This window comes from Sorex fumeus, unplaced genomic scaffold (assembly GCF_029834395.1).
Source record: "Sorex fumeus unplaced genomic scaffold, SorFum_2.1 ptg000086l, whole genome shotgun sequence".
NCBI classification, from domain to species: Eukaryota; Metazoa; Chordata; class Mammalia; order Eulipotyphla; family Soricidae; genus Sorex; species Sorex fumeus.
Window position 1 is genome coordinate 1669030 of NW_026606143.1, and position 23892 is coordinate 1692921.

Sequence of the window (23892 nt, forward strand, 5' to 3'; positions counted from 1 at the left end):
AGGGGTTAGTCCTGGGGGACCATATGGGATGCCAGGAATTGAGTGCTCGTCAGCCATGTGCAAGGCAAACGCCCTACCCACTGTACTATGGCTCCGAAACCCAAATTCTATATTTTTGTCACTGGAGAATGTTACTTTATCTACTACACAGAAAAACAACAAGGGAAAGGCTATAATAAAGGCACCCTGTACTTTACAATTTATATAGCAATGTCTCACTCTAAAGGTAATACCATTATTCCTATTTCACAGAAAAAAAATAACAAAGAATTTATTATCTGGTGCTTAATAACTGGAACTTGTAAAGTGCTAGTGTGTATATGCATGTACACATGTTGGAAAGGAGGTAACAGTGACAATCATGTCTAGAAGCTGGAAAAGAAAGGAGGGAGGGAGGGAGGGAAGGGGGAAAGGAGGGAAAGGGAGGGAGAGAGGGAGGAAGAGAAGGGAAGGGAGGGAGGGAGAAAGCAGTCATCATTTATCCACAGATTTTGAGACTTGAAAAGCACAGTCCTTTACCAGTTCAAATGAACTGGGGACTATGGGTTCACAATGAGTGACTGAGAAATCCCAAAAGCTTTCTATTAAGCCTTCTTTAGTAATTGTAGTAATCTTGGAATGTATTTAGGAGCACATACAACTCTAACTGGGACAATATTACTAAAGGAACAATGTAGATTAAAAGACCAGATCCCGCTGGGAATTAAAGATTACTAAAAAGAATAGGTTTATAACATTAAAATATTTTATATTTATAAAACAGAGACTAAACCAAAAGCAGAACACCACAAGAACAAAAAGAAATGATTTACTGGAAATTAATGGAGTTAGTTTCATGTTAACTTACCACTGAAATGCATTGTAATGGAAATAGACCAAACCAAGACCATATAAAAAGGCAGCATTCTGTAAAGAAAGGGGAAAAAAGTTTTAAGAAGGAATTTATATCTAATGCATACAATATAAAATGTGGTATTCTAACATGCTTTGAAATTGTCAAAATGCATACAATATAGATTTACAGTATTTTTTTTAAACACCAATATAGCGGTAATAGGTCAGTAGATGCCACAGAATCCAGCAATTTGAAAAAATACTTCTTTTTCGATTGGACCTGTCCTGAAACGATGATTTATCAGAAAAATTCTACAGGCAAATCAATAGAAAAAAGTAATTTCAAAATGGGTACTATACTATCATTCTCTTTGCAGCTAGGTAGTAAAAATTCAAAGAAACTGTATAATATAAGCCTAAACAAATGTTAAAATTAAAAAAAAATATATAAAAATTGCACTTAGTTTAGGGCCAGAGTACAGCAGACAGAGCACTTGTCTTGCATGCAGCTGACCCAGGTTCAATCCCCAGCACCACATATGGTCCCCTGAGCTTGCCAGGAGTAATCCCTGAGCATTGCAGTATGAAAAAGTGAAAAAACAAAACAAACACACACACACAAAAAAAACACTTAGCCATGTGCATTATGGATTTGTCAAGTCACTTTGCAGTGTAAAACAAAGATATCCTTACCCAGACTTACTCTGACCTATACACAAGTAGCAGCTAGCTAGTTACTTCCTTTCTTCACCACTGAAAACAGCAAAGAACTCACAATGATGCTTTCAAACAAATTTCTACAAACCTGTATTCCAAAAGTAAAAAATTATTTGAACTATTAAAAAAAGAAATACTTTCTTTTAAATTTTTATTAGCGAAACACCATGAGGTACAGTTGTAGACTTACAAATTTTGTGTTTGGGATTCAGTTATACAATGATTGAGAGTATCCATCCCACCACCAGTGCCCATTCCCCACCACCACTGATCCCAGTAGCCCCCTCACCTCCCATCCTCTGTGGCAGGGCATTACCTTTTGTTCTCTCTCTCATAAAAAAGGAATACTTCTTACTATACTCTTGAGTTGCATATCCCCAGAAGCAAACCCAAAGATAAAAGTTTTAGCCAAGTAGTTTATTTTGGAAAGTTACCCTAAGAAACCCCAGTGAAGGGAAATTGGTGGTAAAGTGGGGTAGGGAAGGCAAGAAAGTTAAAAGCAGTTTGGCTGATTATGAGCTGTGAGTAACTGGGACTACATCCTGCTGTGGATCTTATGAAACAATGCAGACAGTCAAAAAATTATCTTGCCCTAAATATGAGTAAACTAAAGCACATCTCATGACTGCTGTCGGTCACTGTTTAGAGAAAGAGGAATCAGTGCTATTTAAAGCTCAAACTGCAAATTACTAGGTGATTTGGGACATGCAAGTTTTTATAACTAAAATTCGTTCCGAGATTATACAGTACATGTCCTCTGAATTATAAGTACCTTTCTGGAACACTGAAAAGTGTTTAAATACATCATAAAAGTTTGACATGAATATTAATTTTCATTAATCCCCTTATCCCCAATTTTCCAAATGAGGAAATTACAAGCTAAAGGAAATATTAGCAGTTGAGGGACTTCATAGAGATTCTGAAAACTTACATTTCAAAGTTTATACTTTCTTTAATACTGTTTTGGTACTCTTTTTAGTCAAGATCACTTCTATAGACAGCTTAGTTGAGCAGAATGAATCCATGCTTTGCTTGAGACTCCCTGGTTCAATCCCTGGCACCAGAGGTCCCTGATCATTAGGAGTGATCTCCAAGAACTGAGGAAGGAGCAGCCTTTGATCACCCCAAAAACAAAATTAAAACGCATTTATCATCACTTCCTATTCCTGGAAATAAACTCTATATTTACTGTATCAGAGACAATACTCAAAAGTTAATCGTGGGGCTGAAGAGATAGTGCAGCAGGCAAGGTTCTTGACTTGAGTGCAGCTGATCTAGTTTTGATCCCAGGTACACCGAGCTTCACCAACAGTGATCCCTGAGCACAACTGGGTGTGGCCACCCGAAGTCGGGGTGAGGGTGGTATTTTAGCAAATCAAGCTGATCAAACTATAGTTCCAGGGGCCGGAGTGATAGTACAGCAGGGCATTTTCCTTGCACACAGCCAACCTGGGTTTGATTCCCCCCCACCATTTGGTCCCCTGAGCACTGCCAGTAGTAATTCCTCAGTGAAGAGCCAGGAGTAACCCTTGAGTATCGCCAGTTGTGACGCCAAAAAAGCAAATAAAATAAGTAAATAAACAAATTGTGTCTCCCCCCATACTTCCCCCGCTCTCTTTAAGAAGACAATCTACCCATGTGTGCATAGGGTGGAGAATGGGGAGAACAAGAATATTCATAATGCAAGAGTAGTTTGACACTGACACTATCCTCCCGTTGTTCATCGAGTGGGCCCAGTAACATCTCCATTGGAGACTTTGTTGTTACTGTGTTTGGCATATTGCCAGGCTCTGCCGTATGGGCGAGATACTCTCGGTAGCTTGCCGGGCTCTCTGAGAGGGGCGGAGGAATCGAACTCGGGTCGGTCATGTTGGCTGCGTGCAAGGCAAACGCCCTACCGCTGTGCTATCGCTCCAGCCAAGAGTAGTTTACAGTCATAAAATGTTCCACCAAAAAAGACAACTGCTGTGTGGGAGATGAAAATCAGAGCATAGTTGAGTAATAACAACTAAAATCCAAATAACATCTTTTACCAATCTGGGTAATATTCAGAAAAGGTGGTATTGAAATATGAGTATCGTGGAAATTAATTAACTGAGGGATATTTGTGCATTCAGAACAAGCCCTGCATTCCTCCAACATCATTACTCTGTTCATAATTCAGCTTACCCCTCTCTGCGAAACACTAATATCCACCCCAGCCTAAATATAAATCCTACTCATTGTTCAAAATTCATTTAGAGCTCGAAGAAGCTCCAATATATCTCTCACTTCAAACCAACCTCTAAATCTAGTCTTGGCACATCCTAGTCTTAACAAGGGTTCTTCATTCCATGACTCTTGCTCAAATTTTCCCATCTTATAGTCTACTCTTCTATCAGGATAAATAACATAGATCAAATAATAAAATGGGCTCTTGCACTCTTATATAGATTTTAAACATGATTTCTTCCTCTGCTGAAAAAAGTCTACACCATCTTTCCTTCAACTCCATTCTCAATCTGGGAAAGTTCTATCAAATCATTAACTATTGTCTCAACTCTTCACTTCTAGAAATATTATGACGCGCTTCCAAGCTCAAAAAAAAATGTTTCCTAATATGGTACTTCCACACAAATATCCATGTCTATTACAGATATATTGTTTTATCTCCTCCACTAAAACATGAGTTTGTTAATCCTAAATAGAGTCCTAGTCTCTTTTGATCACTGTGGCAAAGGCATGCTCTATTATGTTATTCAGAAAGCATTTACTGCTGGAAAAGTCAATCTTTACAACCTTAACTAATCTGTTAGATACTTTTCACCAAATAATTTAATACTTTACTAGTTCAACATACTGAATCACTTCTTTAATATAGTCTGAAATATCTGTTGGGTATGTAAAAGTTTTCCTACTTATAATAATATAGCAAAGAAATTTTCTACAGTTCAATAGTCTTCACGTCAACATTCACAGTATTAGAACAGACTTTTTTTCTTCCAAAACCTGCCTAGAATTGAATAGCAATTGTAAAATTATTCTGTAGAGGCTATCAGACGGGTAGAATTCTATGAAACAAGTTAAATGATCTCAATTTTACAGGGCTATTTAAAGGAATTAAATAAAACCATAAACATAAAATACTTAAAATATTACTTGTCACTTGGGATTTTGTGAAAGTGAAGTAAAAAATATATCTAGCATCACCAAGAAAAGTATCTAGCAAATTGCTCATTGTATGATAAATAAAAATTTGGATTAGTATAACATACTATTAAAAAAAAAACTTAACTTTAAAATAGTTGTGGAAAAGACTACTGAAAATCTATATAACATCATAACCAGGACTTAAAAACTGGAGGCTGAATATACCTAAACTATTCAAGTAGGAAGCTCAGCATGGTGAAAGGTTACCATAGTCAATGTTAACAAAAAAGGAAACAGGGCTGGAGAAATGGCACAATGGGCAAGGTGCTTACTCCTGGACATTAGCTCAGGGACCATAAGGAGTACTGCGGATCACACCCCAGTTGGTCACAAGCAAAAGCGGCCTGACCATTGTACTATTACTCTGGCCCCTTAAAAAAAAAAAAAAGTTAAAAAAAACCCATGTGGCTGACACAGAACTACAAACTTTGAAAAAAGTAAAAGATGTTCAACACTCATTAGTCATCAAGAAAATGCAAATAAAACCCAAAAAAGAAACTATCCTTGCATTATGGTAGCCACACTCAAAAACTGGCTAGTATCAAGCACTGACAAGGAAACATTAGAAACTGTACCCCTCACAAATTGCTGATGAGAACGTAAAATTGTAGAGATATCCTCAAACAATTTGGGTAGTTTGCAAAATATCAAACATGGATTTCGTCTGAAATCACCAGTAGCATTCCTGACAACCTCTCCAAGGAAAATAAATAAACATTTCCATACAAATCACGGTCACGGTCACGGTCCTCCCGTTGTTCGTTGATTTGCTCGAGCGGGCCCAGTAACAGGGCTGGAGCCATAGCACAGTGGTAGGGCGTTTGCCTTACAAGCGGCCAACAGGGCCGACCCGAGTTCCATACAAATGGTGTATGCAAATCTTCACAGCTACATTATTTTTAAAAGCTAAAATTAAAATACCTAACAACTGAGAAATAAAATGTGGTAATATCCATCAATCATAGATGGCTACATATTACATATGTGATTTCTTCATACGCAATATCCATTAACTACAAAGACATGGAAAACAGCATAGTAATTCCTAGGGTGGGGCATGAGGTTCCATTATGGGGAAATGGACATGTCCCTCCAAATAAGATGGTAGTTATAACTGCACAACTCTGGATAGCTATTAAAAGACACGCCGCCAACCCAGGTTCAATCCCCAGCATCCCATGTGACCCCCCCAAGCATCACCAGGAGTAATTTCTGAACGCAGAGCCAGGAGTAACCCCTGAACATCACTAGGTGTGACCCAAAATGGAAAAAAAAAGTCACTGAATTACATAGACCAGATTAATTTAAAATATGTATAAGTTACGCATTTTCCCTTTAAATGAGCAATGGATTAGATATTTTTAATATGCTGAAATAAGAAAAGAAAAAATGCACCTTAAATTTCTGAAATAATAAAGAAAACCCAGGTCAGACAGACATTACAGTGAGTTGGGTGCTTGCCCTACATAAGGTCAAACTAGGTTCTATTCCCCAATACCTGAAAAGTCAGGAGTAAGCTCTGAGTACCACCAGATGTGGACCCTCAAATACACACACAAAAATGAAACAAAAAATTTATTAAACGTGCTATGAAAGATTACCTGCCCAGGTAATTATAGGTACTGCTTAAACCAAGAAAATATGTGCATAATAAAGAATCTTCATTCAGTAGGTCTTTTAATAAATGTTGGTTTGACTCCTCAGAGCTCCAATTAGAAACAGACAATACAGAAAGAAAGGGTAATACTATGTTTTCCATTAAGTAAGCCTTCCCATTCCAGCCTGATACATACATCTTTAACCCTCTTCAATGCTTATCAATTTAAAAGTCCCGTTTCAAAAAACAAATAACTCAAGGAATAGTTTTGCTACTATTTGGTTTTGATTACTTTTAAATTCTCACACTTAAATTGTCAGGGTGACCTAATTCATGGTAACACAAACAGAAGAACACACATTTTACTCTACCTATGTCTAAAATATTCTCAACATTAAAAAAAGGGGAGGTGGTCATAAGAGAATACAACTCACTGATTAAATAGTAGTGATCTGTTCCAACGGATAACAAAAATAGGCAAGAAAATGTACACTAACCTTCCAGTAGTCAGTCTGTAAACTGTAGTACCTCTGGTATGCAGATAATGCTAAAAGACAAAATAAACATGAGTCACAACATGTCATTGATCAGGAATACAAGTTTTAAGAAGCATCATAACAACCTTCCCATTAAACCCACCTCTGAGAAAACAGTGATTAAAAAAATTTAGGAAACCAACAACTCAGAAATCTGTGGCGACCCTAACTCATACCCAGTCACGGTAACAAGTGTTAAGTATATAAGAATTTGGTGTTGTAAATTCACAGGGATATGTCCTCAGACATGGAATCTAGGTTAATGTTTCTCAATCTTTTTCCAACTGTGGCTCCCTTCCGACCTTGTTTCCTTCCTGTGACACCCCTTTCCTACTGGAAGGCTCCCTTGTCTCATGTCACCGAACCCACCTTTACATGATTTTTACCTGTGGCTGGCTTGGGATATCCTAAAGGCCCCTGGTTGAGAAAAGCTGATTTAGAATACACGATCTTACAAAGTGATCAAAACTGATGAAATGATCAAGATTTTCCAAAGTTACTCCAGTGCATAAATTAATTGTTCTAAAAAGCTCTCTCTTTCCAAAATTAGTAAGCGATGCTTTCTTTACAGTCAACAACAAAACTCATTATTTGACTTCATTACAAAATAAGAACATCAGTGGAAGGGGATACTGCAGAAAGGGCTAGAGTATATGCTTTGCAGGCTGGCACCCCAAGTTTCATCCCTGGCACTGTCCGCTACCCTGAGCATCATTAGAAATAGGCTATGTGTACACCCATATCTGACTAAATTCATCTCAAGAATAAAACCCCTTGTAAAACATTTAAGTAGTTCTTGTCAATCTATGTCCTCCTAGGTGAACAAAAAACGTTAAATATTTTACACACACACAGATTAGTATCAGTTTAGATAACAAAATTCCATTTCAAATTAGTTACTCCTAAGTTGCAAATTCAAGAAATCAACAATTGATCCTACAAGTACACGTAGGACTGAAAACCACTCTATAAAGACAACAGCAGTTAAAATGCAAACAGAAGCAGATAAATGGAAGCAGTTTAGACATTTTCATATTCTAGGTATTTTATAATACAGTAGAAATAAACTACAAATAAACCTGAAGCACTATATAAATTTTAAGAGACAAAACTGTTTCTCAGTTGAAGCAGTACAATTTACTATAAAGTTTTATCATTACAATGCCACTGTATCATACTCAACACTATCACTCTCCCCAGGTCCCTGTCCATACCACCCCCCTTCGCCTTCTCACCCTTATGGTTAACCAACTGTGTAAGGTAGAATGTCAGGGTTTGTTTTCATTGGCCAAAGTTCCCTTACATTATTTATAATCAATGAGTGAGATTGCTCAGTCTTTCTCCTTCTGATTTATTTTGCTTAAGATAATCCCTTCTAATTCTATTCATGTATTAGCAAAAGACAAGCTTTCATCTTTTAGAATAGCTGAGGAATACGCCATTCATATATACCACAATTTCTTTCTTTACTCATCTGTTGTTAGGCACTCGGGCTGTTTCCAGATTTTGGTTAACTTAATAGGGTTACAAAAGAACACAGGTGTGCATGTATTTTTCTGAGTCAATGTTTTTGTGTTTGGGGGCAAGATATCAAGCAGTGAAATTTCTGAGTCACACGGAAAACTCTTTTTAATTTTTTGAGACGCTTTGATAATATTTTCCATACTTCAATTACTTTCATTATTTCGACAAAAGATGCACCATTATTGTTTGGAATTTCCCCCCAACAATCACAACTGCTGAAAAGGCGTTGTGAAATAATTTGTTTTCTATTGCTGGTTATGAAAACCATATGATAGCAGCCGTGCGATTTTGGATTTCTGATATTTCTGATATTTTACTAATTAAGTCTGGAGGGATTTCTGCCAGAAGCTAATAATTACGAGATTGGTTTCTGTGTCGCTGACGCCATGGCCGTTGCTGAGAGCCACTCGTGGGGGGCAACTTGTGGCCTTGATAGGGCGTGAAGGACGAGCCGGTTCCCCGCGCCATCTCATGAGGCTGCAGTTGCCCAGTCACCGACGGCTCATACCTGGACTTCCAATAAGCTCTGAGGAGGTGGCCACCCTGCTGTGGGGGGTGGGGGGGGAATAGCACCGTAGTTTAACACATAGTCTATTCACATTTCTGCCGCAGGCTACCAGGTTCTGGATTAGGATCTGTGTACCTCTGGTGCCATGGCCGTGGCAGAGAGCTGTTCGTGGGGGACAACTTGTGGCATCAATAGGGCGTGAAGAACCTCTATCTCCATTTTCTTAAGAAAGTTGACAATAAACGTTTTGGATCTTATAAAAAATATATAATTATTATTTTTAAAAACTTTCCTTTTGCTGATGTGATGTTTCACATAAACTGATTTGCTCATATCAAAACATACTTTTATTAAATTTTTTTTTGGGGGGGGGTCACTCCCGGCGATGCACAGGAGTTACTCCTAGCTCTGCACTCAGGAATTACTCCTGGTTGTGCTCGAGGGACCATAAGGGATTCTGGGAATCGGACCCAGGTCGACCGTGTGCAAGGCAAACGCCCTACCTGCTGTGCTATCGTTCTAGCCTCCAATAAACTTTTAAATAACTATTTCCACTCTGCTTAACATACTTTTTTCTTTAGTAACTACTTCATTTCCAGATACTGAATCTGTGAAATGCCTCCCATCTTTTCATTATTTTATTAATGCAGACTACATAAGATATAGTTTCATCTATGTAAGATACTGAGAACTTTATAGAGAATTTGTATGTTAACTGTTTTAACCATGATGTAATTTTCTAAAATCATTTTATAATTAATTTTAAATAAAGTTTAAATTAAAAATATTTTATAATTAATAGCATCTTTTGATTACTTCAGTTATTGGGGTGGGGGGGGGGGCGGGGAACAGCTCTACCTGCTGTGCTATCACTCCAGTCCCTATCAAAAAATTCTTACACCCTACTTGGTCATGACAAATGGTATTTTTGATAGGCTGTTTAATTTAGTTTACTATCATTCAGCTGGAGCGATAGCACAGTCGTAGGGCATTTGTCTTTCACGCAGCCAGCACGGCAGAGCCAGGTTCAATTCCTCCACCCCTCTAGGAGAGCTGGGCAAGCTGCTGAGAGTATCTCGCCTGCACAGCAAAGCCTGGCAAGGTTCTACCCGTGACATATTCGATATGCCAAACACAGTAACAAGAAGTCTCAAAAAAAAAAAAAAATGAAGACATTACTGGGCCCGCTCGAGCAAAATCAATGAACAATGGGAGGGCAGTGACATGATTCTGTTGAGAATCTTATGTCTTAAATATAGTTCACCAGGCATATTAGTCTAATAATTTTCTTTTAAATACAGTTTCTGTCTGCTTGAGTATTTAAGGTAATGTTGGTCTTGTTAGAAAATTTTAAGAAGAATTCTAGCTTAGTTGATTCTCTGGAATACTTTGAGAAGTATAGGTATTAAATCCTCTCTGAAGCTTTAGCAGATAGGCTTTTGTTCTGAAGATTTTTCATTATCATTTTTATTCCCTATTTGGTTTGTCCACATTTCCTATTTCCACCTGCTGCAGTCTTGAGAAGATGAATGATTCTATAAATTCATCAATTTCTTCTAGGTTCTCCAACTTAATGGAAACAATAAAATTGCTCATAGCAACCTTTTATCTTTGTAATTCTGTGGTTTTTGGTGTAACTTCTCTCCTTTCATTTCTCATCCAAATAATTCAAGTTTCTCTTTATATCTGTGAGTCTAGCTAAGGGTTCATCATTCTCGTTTAGTCTTTTTTTAAAAAAAGTAAGTTTTTTCATTGACTGTTTTATGTTTATCATAATTTCCACCCTAATTTTTACTATTTCCTTCCTACTTTGGGATTCCTTTGTTTTTTATATTGTAAGACATGAAATTATTTGAGTTTTATCTTGTTTTCTGATATAAACCTATAATGCTATGAACTTCCCTCTTAATATCACTTTTACTTTGTCATATATGTTCTTCATTAAATGTGTGTATATCACTCATACATTCTAGTAGCTCATGTCTTCATTCTCATTTGTTCGAGAAATCTTTTTAACTCTGATTTCTTCTCGATAGTATGTTGTTTCTAAGTACTTGAGTTTTCCCCAGCTTTCCGTTTATGATGTACCTCCACTTTCAAAGTACTGTACTCTGAAATTACTTTCTATATTTTCCAACCTCTTGATTTTAGAGGTTTGTTTTATGGTCCAGGATGTGGTTTTGTCCTGAAGAATGTCACACGTACATTGGAGAATGTGTACTTGAATGGGAAAGGAGACGAGTCCAACCCTTCCTTTAAGCAGTGTTTCCTACTGATTTTTTTGCATGTCCAAGAATTGGGCATATAGGATCTACTACTACTACTATTTTGTTGCTATTATCTTTTCTCATGCCTGTTAGTCGATTCTTTTCACTAAAAATATACTACTTTTTTATGGAAAAGATATTTCAGTGAGTGTTCCTTTGGTGTTATATATTAATGAGAGTTAAGTCTTCTTGATGTATACATCCGCTGTTCAAGTTATGTCTTTCTCTGTCCCTTAGAACCTTTCACAATTTGATATTTTGTCTATTCGCCTATAATCCTGTCTGGAGATTACCTCTGTAGTTAATTCTCTGAAGGCATGAAACTGTAAGTCCTCTTAATTTCAAAGTTTGTGAGCATCAAATTCATTATACAAAAACCCATCAATTACTCTTTCCTACATTTTATATTCTTAATAACTACCTTTGGGCTGGAGTGATAGCACAGAGGGTAGGGTGTTTGCCTTGCATGTGGCGGCTGACAAGGCCAACCAGTGTTCGATTCCTCCGCCCCTCTCTGAAAGCCCGGCAAACTACTGGCTAGCTACCCATGAGGTATTCAATATGCGAAACACAGTAACAAGTCTCACAATGTTACTGGGCCCACTAGAGCAAATCCATAAACAATGGGAGGACAGTGACAGTGACAATAACTACCTTCTGGTATGGCTTCTTTGCAATTTACAGAAAGCCATTTAGTACTGCTTCTAAAACTGGCTTAGAGGTCATGAATTTTTGCTTGCAAAGTTCTGTGGCATGCCTTCAAATTTGATGAATAACCTAGCTGGACAGAGTATTGTTGTGATTTCATTCAATGTCTTTGCTGTATCACACTATTCTCTTCTGGTCTATAGACTTTCATTAGGGAGATATGCTATTAAGTCTTATGGAAACTTCCTTCTATAAATTTTTGCTTTGATCCTGCTGCTCTCTGGATTTTATCCCTACCTTTGACTTTTGCCATTTTAATTAGAAATGTGTCTTAGTGTTATTTGGGTTTACTGTGCTTTAAGCTTCTTGGATTTGGCTATATGACTCAGTCCTCAGAATGGGAAACTTCTCAGCTATTATTTCCTCAACCAATAATTCTTTCCAGAACTCCTACAATGCGGATGTTATACTTCTTGAAGCTGTACCATAGATTTGTTCTTTTTTTCTTAATTCTTTTTATTCTCCTTCTGCTCTTTATTAATGATCTCGTGTCCTGAAGCACACTAACTTATTTCTCAGCCTCTATCATTCTGCTGTGGAGTCCACTACTGCTCTGTTTGTTTTCCAGTACACTGATAATGGTCATCCTTCAGTTCACTGAATTCTGATTTAAAGTAACTCAAACTCTCATACTATTTCTTTCCTTTCTGACCCTGGGCAGACTCCAGCAATCAGTCAGATGCAACAGTGGGGAAAGGACTGTTTTTGTTTGGGGCTGCCTGCCAGTTGACCTCAACTTAGAATCTCTGAGGGTCACTTCCCTGTTGGGGACTACATAGCTGCTGGCCCTAGCTAGACACCCTAGACAACCTTGCCTAAGCTAGGTCTTGCCACCAGATCAAATCACCAGTTTTAAGAGAATAAAGCCAAAACACACAGGTTTTCAGCCCACTGCATCCTGATGCTTCCTTTCCCAGGATGACATTCTACTAATGCTTCTGTTCTGCTCCTCCCCACTCCCTGGGGCTCTTTCTGTATCAGTTCCTCTGCTCCAGTTCTTCATTCCACTATGGAAAGTCTTTAGGAGCTGGTAGCTTTCACTTCCTCTCTGGAGCCACACATGGGAATCTGTGATTATCTAGGTTTATGGGACTACTTTTGTTTTGCAGATCCTTCCTGATCTCAATTAGCTCATATCAATGCCAACTTGACCCCACCTCCAATATAAAAATTATATATAAAGAGAAACTGCTGTATCAGATCAAAGGTAATTACGGTCCATGATCCTCCTGTTGTTCATTGATTTGCTCAAGCGGGCCCGGCCCAGTAACATTGTGAGACTTGTTACTGTGTTTGGCATATCAAATACGTCACGGGTAGCTTGCCAGGCTCTCCGCGAGGGGCGGAGGAATCGAACTCGGGTCGGCCATGTTGGCTACGTGCAAGGCAAATGCCCTACCCACTGTGCTATTTTTCCAGCCCCAGATCAAAGGTAATATAATGTTATAAAGGTAAGGGTAAAGGTAAAGGCCCTCCCGTTGTTCATCGATTTGCTCGAGCGGGCCCAGTAACATCTCCATTGGAGACTTTGTTGTTACTGTGTTTGGCATATTGCCAGGCTCTGCAGTGCGGGCGAGATACTCTCGGTAGCTTGCCAGGCTCTCCGAGAGGGGCGGAGGAATCGAACTCGGGTCAGCCATGTTGGCTGCGTGCAAGGCAAACGCCCTACCGCTGTGCTATCAATTGAATAGGAAGCAGTAATAACACAATGGAATAGCAGTTCATGGTTTACATAAAGGATGCCTAAGTTCAATACCTGGTATAATATGGTCTTCCAAACACCACCAGGAGTGACCAAAAACCAAGTCTGTAGTAGCTCTGAGCACCACTAGGTAAGGCCCCCAACACCCCACCACATGTTTAAAAAAAAAAAGAAAAAAAAATGAAACTCTGATCCCAAAAGGAGACCTTGGTATATTTAAGAATTAGCAAATGATACAGGTGAAATTTCTAATAAGCAGGAATTAGCACTGAAATTCCTATCTCACATTATTTACTATAGTAATCCAAAGAACAACTAATTTAATATATATAGTATGTCCATAAGGCTAGAGAAACAGTGAAAGGAGGTTAAGGTGCTTGCCTTGCGTGCAGCTGACCTAGATTGGAGCCCCCTCCTGCAAAGCCTCCAGCTCCACAAATGGTTCCCCAGGCACCACCAGATATAACTGCTGGGTACGACCAGGTATATAGCCCCCAAGTCCAACCTCTTCCACCAAATGAGCACCATAAAATGCAGTGTAATAAAATTTTCCTGTTGATCAATTGGAGAACATCTTTTAACTTCAAGTTTAAGATGCACAGGTTAAAAATGACTAGGGTAAGATTACTTGAAATCCTTTAAATCCCTTATCAATTCCTGGTGATTTTTAGGCAATCTAACTAAAGTTTGTGAAGGGTTGGGGAGACAATACAGCAGCTGGGCTGCACTTGCCTTGCATACTGCCAAATAGGATTAGATCTCCCAGACCTTATATGGTTCCCAAGCATCATGAGCAGTGATCTTGGAACACAGAGCCAGGAGTATGCTCAGAGTATGGCCGGCTGTGGCCCAAATGCCTGCCTCACCCCACCCTCCCAAAATACTGCAGCTGGAGATCAAAAGTACAGCGGGTACGGCATTTGTTTTACACATGAGCAACCCAGGTTCCATCCCCAGCACCACATATGGTCCCCTGAGTATTGCCAGGAGTGATCCATGAGCACAGAGCCAGGAGTAAACCTTGAGTACAATTGGGTGTGGTCCAAAAACCAATAAATAAAAAAACTGAAAAGTCTGTGACAGAGAATACAGAAACTATAATGAGGGGCAAAGGGAAACTGACATTATACAGGGGCAGAAATACTTCAAAAATGGATTACATCTTAGTTTTAGAAAAGAAAAAGGTATAGGTAGTTGAAAACATGTTAAAGAAATACCCACCAAAACAAAGATGGAAAAGAGAGAAGTGGAGAAAATTTAAGAGTCTAAAACCTTGAAGTCTAAAGTACCAACTATTGAACTCTAAAAAGAACTAAAGAAGAATAAGGAAAAAATTAAGAAAATTTTATTTATTTAATGAGATTTTGGGCCATGTTGTAGTACTGATGGACTAGATAGTGTTGGTGCTCAGACCTGAGTCTCCTTCATGCCAAGTACTACAACCTGTTAAGCTATCTCCCCAGTCCAGAAAAATTAATTTGTTAAAAAAGCATTAGACAAGGTTACAAATTGCTAATAAAGAAATCTACAAAAAATGTGCAATTCACCAAAAAAAGTCTATGAAAGAGTGCTTTCAATTTTTTTCTCACATAAAATATATAGAAGATATCAACTTAAAAATACAAATCTTTATCCATCCATTCATTCTCTCCCTTTTCTCCGTTATGTATTACCAACATACCACCAATGTTCATCTAAATGGGTTTCAAAATAAATGCTTTTAAGGAAGAACTTAAAGCTTTGGGGCAATGACGGAGTTCAGTGGCAGAGCACATGCCTTGAATGTATGAAGGACAGGTTAGATACTTAGCACCAACAATAGTCTTTGGGTAGCCTTCTCCCATCTTTTCAGATTATGCCCACAAGTGAGTGTGCCAGTCTAGCAAATGTCTCTACCTTACATTTCAGCATCCAAAGGAGGAAAAGAGGAAAAAGAAAAGAAACCTCTGAAAAAGAATCCTATATTCTTCATTACCTTCTCAAACTATTTTGTAAATAGAAATTGTAGCTATAGTTGATAGTACAGCAGACAGGGCATTTGCCTTGTATGCAGTCAACCCACATTCAATTGCAGGCATCCCATATGGCCCCCTGAGCACCACCAGAAGTAATTCCTAAGTACAGAACCAGGAGTTACTGCTGAGCACCACTGGGTATGGCCCAACAACACAACAAAACAAAAAGGAAATACAGCTATAATTAAAAGTGCGTGGGTATACATTTCTTATTAATGACTACTAAACTAAGCAGTAATGACACATAGTTCTATGTGGAAACCAAAGTTTCAAGTCTGGTCTCTTATTTACATGCTCTCAAAGTGGTGTTCTATCAGTAAAAGGTGCAGTATTAAAAATCTTTTACAGATGAAGTCATGAAATTTACATACAAGTGACTCTACATGGAAAGTATCATGCTAAAGGAAATGAACCAGAAAGAGAGAGACAGACATAGAAAGACTGAACTCATCTGGGGAATATAAAGTAACAGAATGGGAGTCGAACACCCAAGAATACTTGAGATAATGAACCAGAAAGAGAGAGACAGACATAGAAAGACTGAACTCATTTGGGGAATATAAAGTAACAGAATGGGAGTCGAACACCCAAGAATACTTGAGATAAGTACCAGGAGGTCTGCTCCAGGGCTTGGAAGCCGGCAGCACATGCTGGGGGAAAAGGCAGCTCAGATAGAAAAGGAAACACCAAGTAAAGGATGTTTGGAAGACTCTCTCAGGATGCCAGATGGTGCTGAAAGTAGACTACAGACAGAACACAATGGCCACTTAATATCTCTATTGCAAACTACAAGACCCTGAAGTAAAGAGTGAGCAAAAGGGAACGCCCTCCATAGAGGCGGGGGTGGGGGGGGGGGGGAGGAGGAGGGGGAGGGCTACTAGTATCATTGGTGGTGGAGAATGGGCACTGGTGAAGGGATGGGTACTCGATCATTGTATAACTGAAACCCAAGCACAAAAGTTTGTAAGTCTACAACTGTACCTCATGGTATTTCACTAATAAAAAAAAAACTTTCATACAACAGCTTCCTTTAAATAAGTTACTAGTTTTAACTAAAATTTAAATATTTAAGAGTACTAAATCATCAGTAATTATCCCCATGAAGTCACTTCCACACAGCAATTTCCAAACCACTTAGCTATTACCTCCCCCCCCCCACCCCCCATTTTGCAGATTAGAAAACAGAAGCTAGGGGATATTTATATAATAGCTATGTAAGGAAATGAAGCTGTAAAAAAACTGACTGGGGAAAATGTCTTAGTGCTATACCCTATAGAGTATGACCTGTGTCATACTAAATTTGTATTTTCTTTAGGCAAGTTGTCAGTTGACCCAGCAATAAGTAACATAATAAGGCATCAACATTACACACTAGCAATCCTTCAACTCTAGACCTGAAAGAACTTACTAGTTAGTTGTTCAGCATATTAAAAAATTGTGAAAAACAAGAATAAATGCATCCATCCACTCCACAATCATATTTTTACCTGAAAAGGTTAAAATATTCTAAGTAATTACATGGGTCAACAGGTTTACACCATAAAGAGGATACCATGTGGAAGGACTCAATTATTTAGCTTACTTATTTCTGACAAAAAAAGATTTTCCAATGAAAGAATAATTTAACTCAAGGCTCAAGCTCCTATGTGATCAGCCCCTGTCCTAGGTGCCTTTAAAACAGAAATAGATTGTATCTTTATTCAGATACTTCCTAAAATGGAAGGTTCACAGTCAGGATAAAGAAGGAAACAGCTGTTTCTTTTACTTTTTTAAAAAGTAACCAAAAATGGCTAAACTTCCACTATGTTAGTCTTTAAAAGGCAGGAATTTTTCACAAGGCAAAATAAAATCATAGTATACATGGGGGAAAATACCAGTTTAATTGAATAATCAGCTTACTCATGATTTTTTTACATGGATTTACCTAAACTTTTCCCAAAAGCACATTTCTACGCTCTTCTTTTTCAATTTCTTAGAAGTAAAAATGTTTGTTACCATGATAAAGACAGCATTCAAACAAATACAATTGTTTTAAATACAAATATGTCAAACAGTTATTAACAAGGGAAAAATTACCTTTTGGATAATCTTCCAATAAGAGGTTGAAGTGACCTAATTGACAAAAGAAATCAGACTCCACTTTTCCTTCAGCTTTTAAGATAAGAGACTCGTAGCAGCGAACAGCCTGGAAATAAAAAATATATGCACTTAAGAATAAGAAAAATCCTAAAATCAATTTCCATCCTTAAATAATGCTAAGAATTCAAAATATTTCACCTCTATCTCACACATATTCAATTGCAGCATTCTTCATAACCTGAACATTTATAACAAGAGCTAAAAATTATGGCATAAGTGCCATTCCCTATCTATAAAATGGAAATAACTTGCTAAGTAAGATAATGTAGGGCTGATATAGCTACAGGACAGGAGTAAAATATGAAGGCTAAGATTAGAATAAATGACTGCAGAGAGAAAAACTCCTCAGAATGGATCAGAATGTACCCACGATATACAAAAGATGATCCTTTCAAATATCCTGCTCTTCTTCCCCAGTCCCTTTATCCAACCATCTTGCATGTCTCAACCCCAATGCAGAGTACTCATCCATTCCCCAAGAGAAGGTTTTCCCAATATGTACATTCCTAAAAATCTAGGAACTGAGCTTCCATTTGATCCAGCAATTGCACTTCTTGGAATATACCCCAAGAGCCCAAAAACAAAATGGAGAAAAGGGATTTGCAAGTTAGCCACAATAGCCAAAATTTGGGAACAACCCAAGAGCCCAAGAACAGATGATGAAAAAAGAAACTATAGTACATATACACAATGAAATACCATTCGGCCAAAAGAAAAGATGAACTCATGCAATCGGCCCCTACATGAGGGGACCTGGAGAGTACCATGCTGAGTGAAGTTAGTGGGTAAGGGACATACACAGGGACTCCTCTCACATGCGGGATATAAAGAAACATAATGGGATAACAAATACCCAAAGACAATGGAAACACAGAGCATAAGAACTGGTCTTCAATAAGGGGGAGTGGAAGGAGGAAACCCTACCACCGCACCCAACCCCACAGTGGTGGTTAGTGCAGTTAGGTCAGAGAAGGCCAATGATAGTTGGAAGAGATCACTCTGGACAAGAAAGAACTAGGTGCTGAAAGGAAGTAAAATGATATGCATGATAAATCTTTAGTAACAGTATTGCAAACAACAATGGCTAGAAAGAAAAAAAAAGGGGGGGGGGGGCGGCAAAGAAAAACCTGGCTGCCATAGAGGCAGGCTGAGATGAGGAGCGGGAGGGAAACTACAGACATTGGTGGCAGAAACTGTACACTGGTGAAGGGATGGGTGTACGACTGAAACTCAATCATGAACAACTTTGAAACTGTGAAACTATGTATCTCAAAGTGATTCAATTAAATAAATGGGGGGGGGGGAAGAGCGGAGTCACAATGGGAGCTCCCCTGAGCACTGCTTAGGAGGTCCTAGACAGACATATAAGAAGGAGCTTTCTTACTATTACTTTCTTACTTTCTAAAGTTAATTAACATCATACTCAGTGCAAAAAATTCAAAGCCTTTATCTCTAGGATCAGGAGGAAATCAAAGATGTATACACTTTTACCAGTATTGGACATGACAAAATAGAGACACCACCAAACCCAAGAACTCCACCAAAATGGAACTATAAACTGCATTAGTCTCTATAAAAAAATAGGATGGAGAATTCTTAACAAACTGAAAATGGAGCTACCATAAAATCAAGTTATTCCATGATTGGGTTTCTGTCACATAATGTTCCAGTATCTATCCTTTCACCAGTGTAACTATTCAAAATATATACTTAAATACTCAACAATTTTAAGAGAAAATGTCCTAAACAAGACAAATTCTGGTATGATTCAGCCACCCTTAAAGCCGATAATTTATAAAAGAACTACCTTCAGTTCTTTCATAAGTTCTACTCTTAGCTATCTAAATGCATACATACCAAATTACAATCAGTGAAAATCATTCTGCTGCTCTACAATTAAAAAAGCCTGAATACCACACTGAAGTCTCAGAAATTACTATAATTTGTAGTAAAATTTCAAGACACTATTTAAGTTATATACAATTCTGTCAGTTTGAGTACAAAAATACAATTTAGCTTCAGTACTTTTTGGTAACACTAAAAAAGCTGTAAAATTAGTGAACTTCAGTATTGTCACTGTAACTGTCCTCCCGTTGTTCACCAATTTTCTCGAGCGGGCCCAGTAACGTCTCCATTGTGAGACTTATTACTGTGTTTGGCATATCGAATACATCACGGGTAGCTTGCCGGGCTCTCCGAGAGTGGCGGAGGATCAAACCTGGCCCGACCACGTAGGCCTTGTGCAAGGCAAATGACCTATGGGGAATTTCAGTATAAATATTCCTAATTTTACATTAAATGAGTGACCAGTATTCATTAACATATTGTTTCATTTTTTAATCTCTTTAAGACATTTCATTTATCTTTAGTTTTGGGGCCACACCTGGCCATGTTCATGGCTTACTCCTAGCTCTGCACTCAGGGGACCATATGGGATGCTGGGGATCAAACTTGGGCCAGTTGTGTGCAAGACAGGTGTACAGCAAGACCTGCTGTACTATCACTCCAGTCCCACTAGTTTGTTTTTCATCTTTTAAAAAACTGAATCATCATGAGATACAGAGTTACAAATCTGATCAAGGCTGGGGTTTCAGTGACACAGTGTTCCAAGACCCATCCCTCCACCAGTGTACATTTCCCAATACCAATGTCTCCAGTTACCCACCCGTTTCATCCCTTCACAGCCCTCAGCCTTTTATGCAGCTGACCTGAGTTCAATCCCCAGCATCCCATTATGGTCTCCCAAAAGCACTGGATGATTCCAAGTGTGGAGTCAAGAATAACCCCTGAGCACTACCGAGTGTTGCCCAAAAACAAAACTCAATTTTCTTCATAACACTATCAATGAGAGCAATGTCCTATACTTCCTATTATCCCCGTATCTTGATATCACTACCAAAAGTCATATATTGCCTATCTTTCATTACCCATAAAACAAATGATCATATCTAAAATGTACACCAGGGGCCAGAGTAATTGCTCCAAGATAAGATGCAGGAAATCTCTAAATAACAGAAGATAGAAAATTCTAATTTTTTTAAAAATAAATGACCACAGCACAACAGAGAACTATTGGACAAGTTCAAAAGGAAACTTGCTATGAACCAGCAAAGTCCCCAAGAACGGAAATGCGAATTCAATGAAGAGCCAATATTTTAAGAAGTCATTGGTAAGAATTTCCTACTTGAGGAACACAGGCACCCAAATCCAAAAGGCCTGAAGGGTCTAAGCAAAAATAGATCCAGATAGAAAAGCTCTCTGACAAGAGATATTATATCCTGTACTAGATTAAGAAAGGTTTGTCTACATCTAGCTTACTAAAAGAATTTTATAGGTTTTCAGTTTAACATTTTGTTTATATTAAATGCTCTGTATCTGTTTATGTGATTTTCTCTTTATTTTTTAAAAAGCTCTCAGGTTAAAAAGCACTGCGAGTAGAAAAAGTTTTAGAAGACCCATCATATACAACAATACCTACACAAAAAGCATGTCCATATGTGAGTGCATGTCTCCTGCCTAAATTTCGTGATCAGTGTATTCACTTCAAATTTCAGGTGAGATGAAGGGAAATCCTTTAAATATGACCTGCTCAACTCCCCAAGCCCAAAAACAACTGTATATATCTATATCCTTCACTGAATGATCAAAAAAATAATCACAACGTTTATTGACATTCAACAAAGCCTTCTCCCTGTGCTTCTGAAACAAAAATACTTATGAATAGGAAATTGTTGAAAGTACTTGAATCCAAATTTTTGTTTAACATTCCAACAACACACCACTTTGAGGGAAGGGTTACATGTTAAGTGACCCTATTTCAGACCTTACTCCAGAGTTCATTTTCATTTATTTTCAGTTTTTCAAGTTACAATTTACAGGTCAGCAACTTTAATTTTTCTGGGTTGGGGTGGTTTCCAAGTGCTCAGAGGGCCCCAAAGTCCACTCTTAGTGATACTGTGGAACCTGGCTGGGTGAGTTCAATGCAAGGGCTTTAGAATGTGATGCTGCTAAGGACCTGCTGTGCCAGGAATCACCAGAGACACCCTGGCAGTGCTCAAAGGATGCCAGGGCTGCACTATGTTACTAGGGGATGGAAGGAGAGAGAAAGGTATGCATGTAATGCAGGTAATCAAACAATCCTCATGCTACCTCCCCTGTCCATATCACCATTTCTAAAAAGTCTCTCCCAGTACTGACACCAGCCACTCAGTTCTCTCTGGCAGAAACCATGTTTCAACATTTCAGTTATACAAGATGATTTGTTAATGAAGGCACATCTTCCCAATTCATCATTTAAATTTATAGATACACTTGTGTAGTTTGTTTCAGAGTTGAGCTGTCCCTAATACCTTTTTCTCCTTGCCTCTGTTAAAATCCCTAAACTTAATTAGGCATTTTCTTACACAGAAAACACTGGACTTCCCCCACCATCCTTTGTGGCCTGGTGAATAAGTCCTATCCAAAGGGATATAAGGAAAGAACATAACATAGGGTCCAGGAAGCCACATAAGAACCAGAAGGAAAGGAGGGGTGGGGGTGGGAAGAGAAAGGAGTAGAGAGAAAAGCGGGGAAGGAAGGGGGAAGGGAAAGCAATAAGGGAGAAGAGGAAATAGGACAGAAGCCCCAATTCCTTGCAAAATAAAGTCCCAGAATAGCCTGGAACTGCTTTTGAACGTAAATGAACTACAGTAGTTCCTCCTATAAAGTTGCTTCAATATGTTGGGCGGGGGTGGGGGAAATGTATGGCACTGTAGCTTCCAGAGTACAAGGAGTTTGCACATTTCCCCCATGTCAGAATGAGTGTCATCCAGGTATTTTGGTTTCCCTAAAGAAGTGAAATGAACAGTAGCTCAACTGGCATTTTGAAATTGTCACTGAGTGTACCCTCAAACAACACCCACCCCTGGGTAAGTTTGTGCCCTGCCCCCATGAGCTGCAAAGGACAAACAGACTGCAAGAACTGCTTAATGTTAGGAAAGTGTTGGGGCATTAAACTTAATGATTTGAAGACCAGAAATATGCTACAGGGTGTGTGTGTGTGTGTGTGGGGGGGGGGGGGGGGGGGTGCGAGGAGCTATAGTACAGCATACAGCGGTAGGGAATTTGCTTTGTATGTGGCCCATCTTGGTTCAATCCCCAGCATCCCACATGGTCCCCAAGCACTACCTGAAGTAATTCCTGAGAGCAGAGTCAGGAGTAATACCTGGGCATCACTGGGTGTGAGCCAAAAAGGGAGGGGAGGGAAGGGAGGGAGGGAGGGGGGAGGGGAGGGGAGGGAGGGAGGGAGGGAGACCGGAAAAGGAAAATGCTACAGGACGCTAAAACTTTTTTAAATCAATCAACCTATAATAAAAAATTGGTTTCCTTATATGTTGATTCACTTAAAAGCCAGTTTTCACACTAGTATCCCACAACATAAATTGCAGGTTGAAAAAGATTAGAAGGGACAGCCAAAGACATTTTCTGTTTATCAAGGGATACGTGCAACAGGAAGAAATGACACTCTTAAATGTATACACACCTAATGAGGGACTAGCTAAGTACAACTGCTAACAGATTTTGAGGACACTGCTAGCAACACAATGGTAGTTGGAGACTTCAACATCGCCTTATCACCTGTGGATAGATCAAGAAGAGCAAAACTCAACAAGGAAACATTGACTTTGAAGGAAAAACTAGAAAAGAGAGGGCAAATGGACCTATACAGGGCTTTACACCCCCAAAGCAAAGAATATACATTCTTCTCAGGTGCACATGGAACATTCTCCAAAACAGACCAGGTGTTGGGCCATGAAACATACCTCAATAGAATCAGGAAGATAGAAGTAGTATCAACAATCTTTTCAGACCACGATGTGCTCAAGATAGAAGCGAATCATACAAAGACATCGAAAAACAAATCAAACACCTGGAAATTAAACAACTCAATGTTGAACAATGAGTGGGTCAGGAAGGAAGTCAAAGATTCCAGGTATCAAAAGATACCTGGAAACAAACGAGAACGAAGACATGAGCTATCAGAACCTATGGGATGCAATTAAAGCGGTGCTAAGAGGAAAATTTATAGCATTTCAAACATTCCTAAGGAAAGAAGGGCCTACATAGATAACCTAACCACACAGCTCAAGATTTTAGAAAAAGACCAACAAAAGAAAG

At 38.6% G+C, this 23892-nt stretch overlaps 1 protein-coding gene across 4 annotated transcripts in view; it reads right to left on the reverse strand.

Annotated features, from left to right (window-relative positions):
- The window catches only part of KDM6A (lysine demethylase 6A), a 172716-nt gene that overhangs the window by 97195 nt on the left and 51629 nt on the right, over positions 1-23892 (reverse strand). For all 4 annotated transcript variants that reach the window (XM_056131063.1, XM_056131065.1, XM_056131062.1 and 1 more), the window contains exons 3-5: positions 17674-17782; positions 6835-6884; positions 848-906 (exon numbers count right to left, since the gene is read on the reverse strand). In XM_056131063.1, the coding sequence (XP_055987038.1) occupies positions 848-906; positions 6835-6884; positions 17674-17782 (218 nt within the window). The remainder of the gene's footprint in view (positions 1-847; positions 907-6834; positions 6885-17673; positions 17783-23892) is intronic.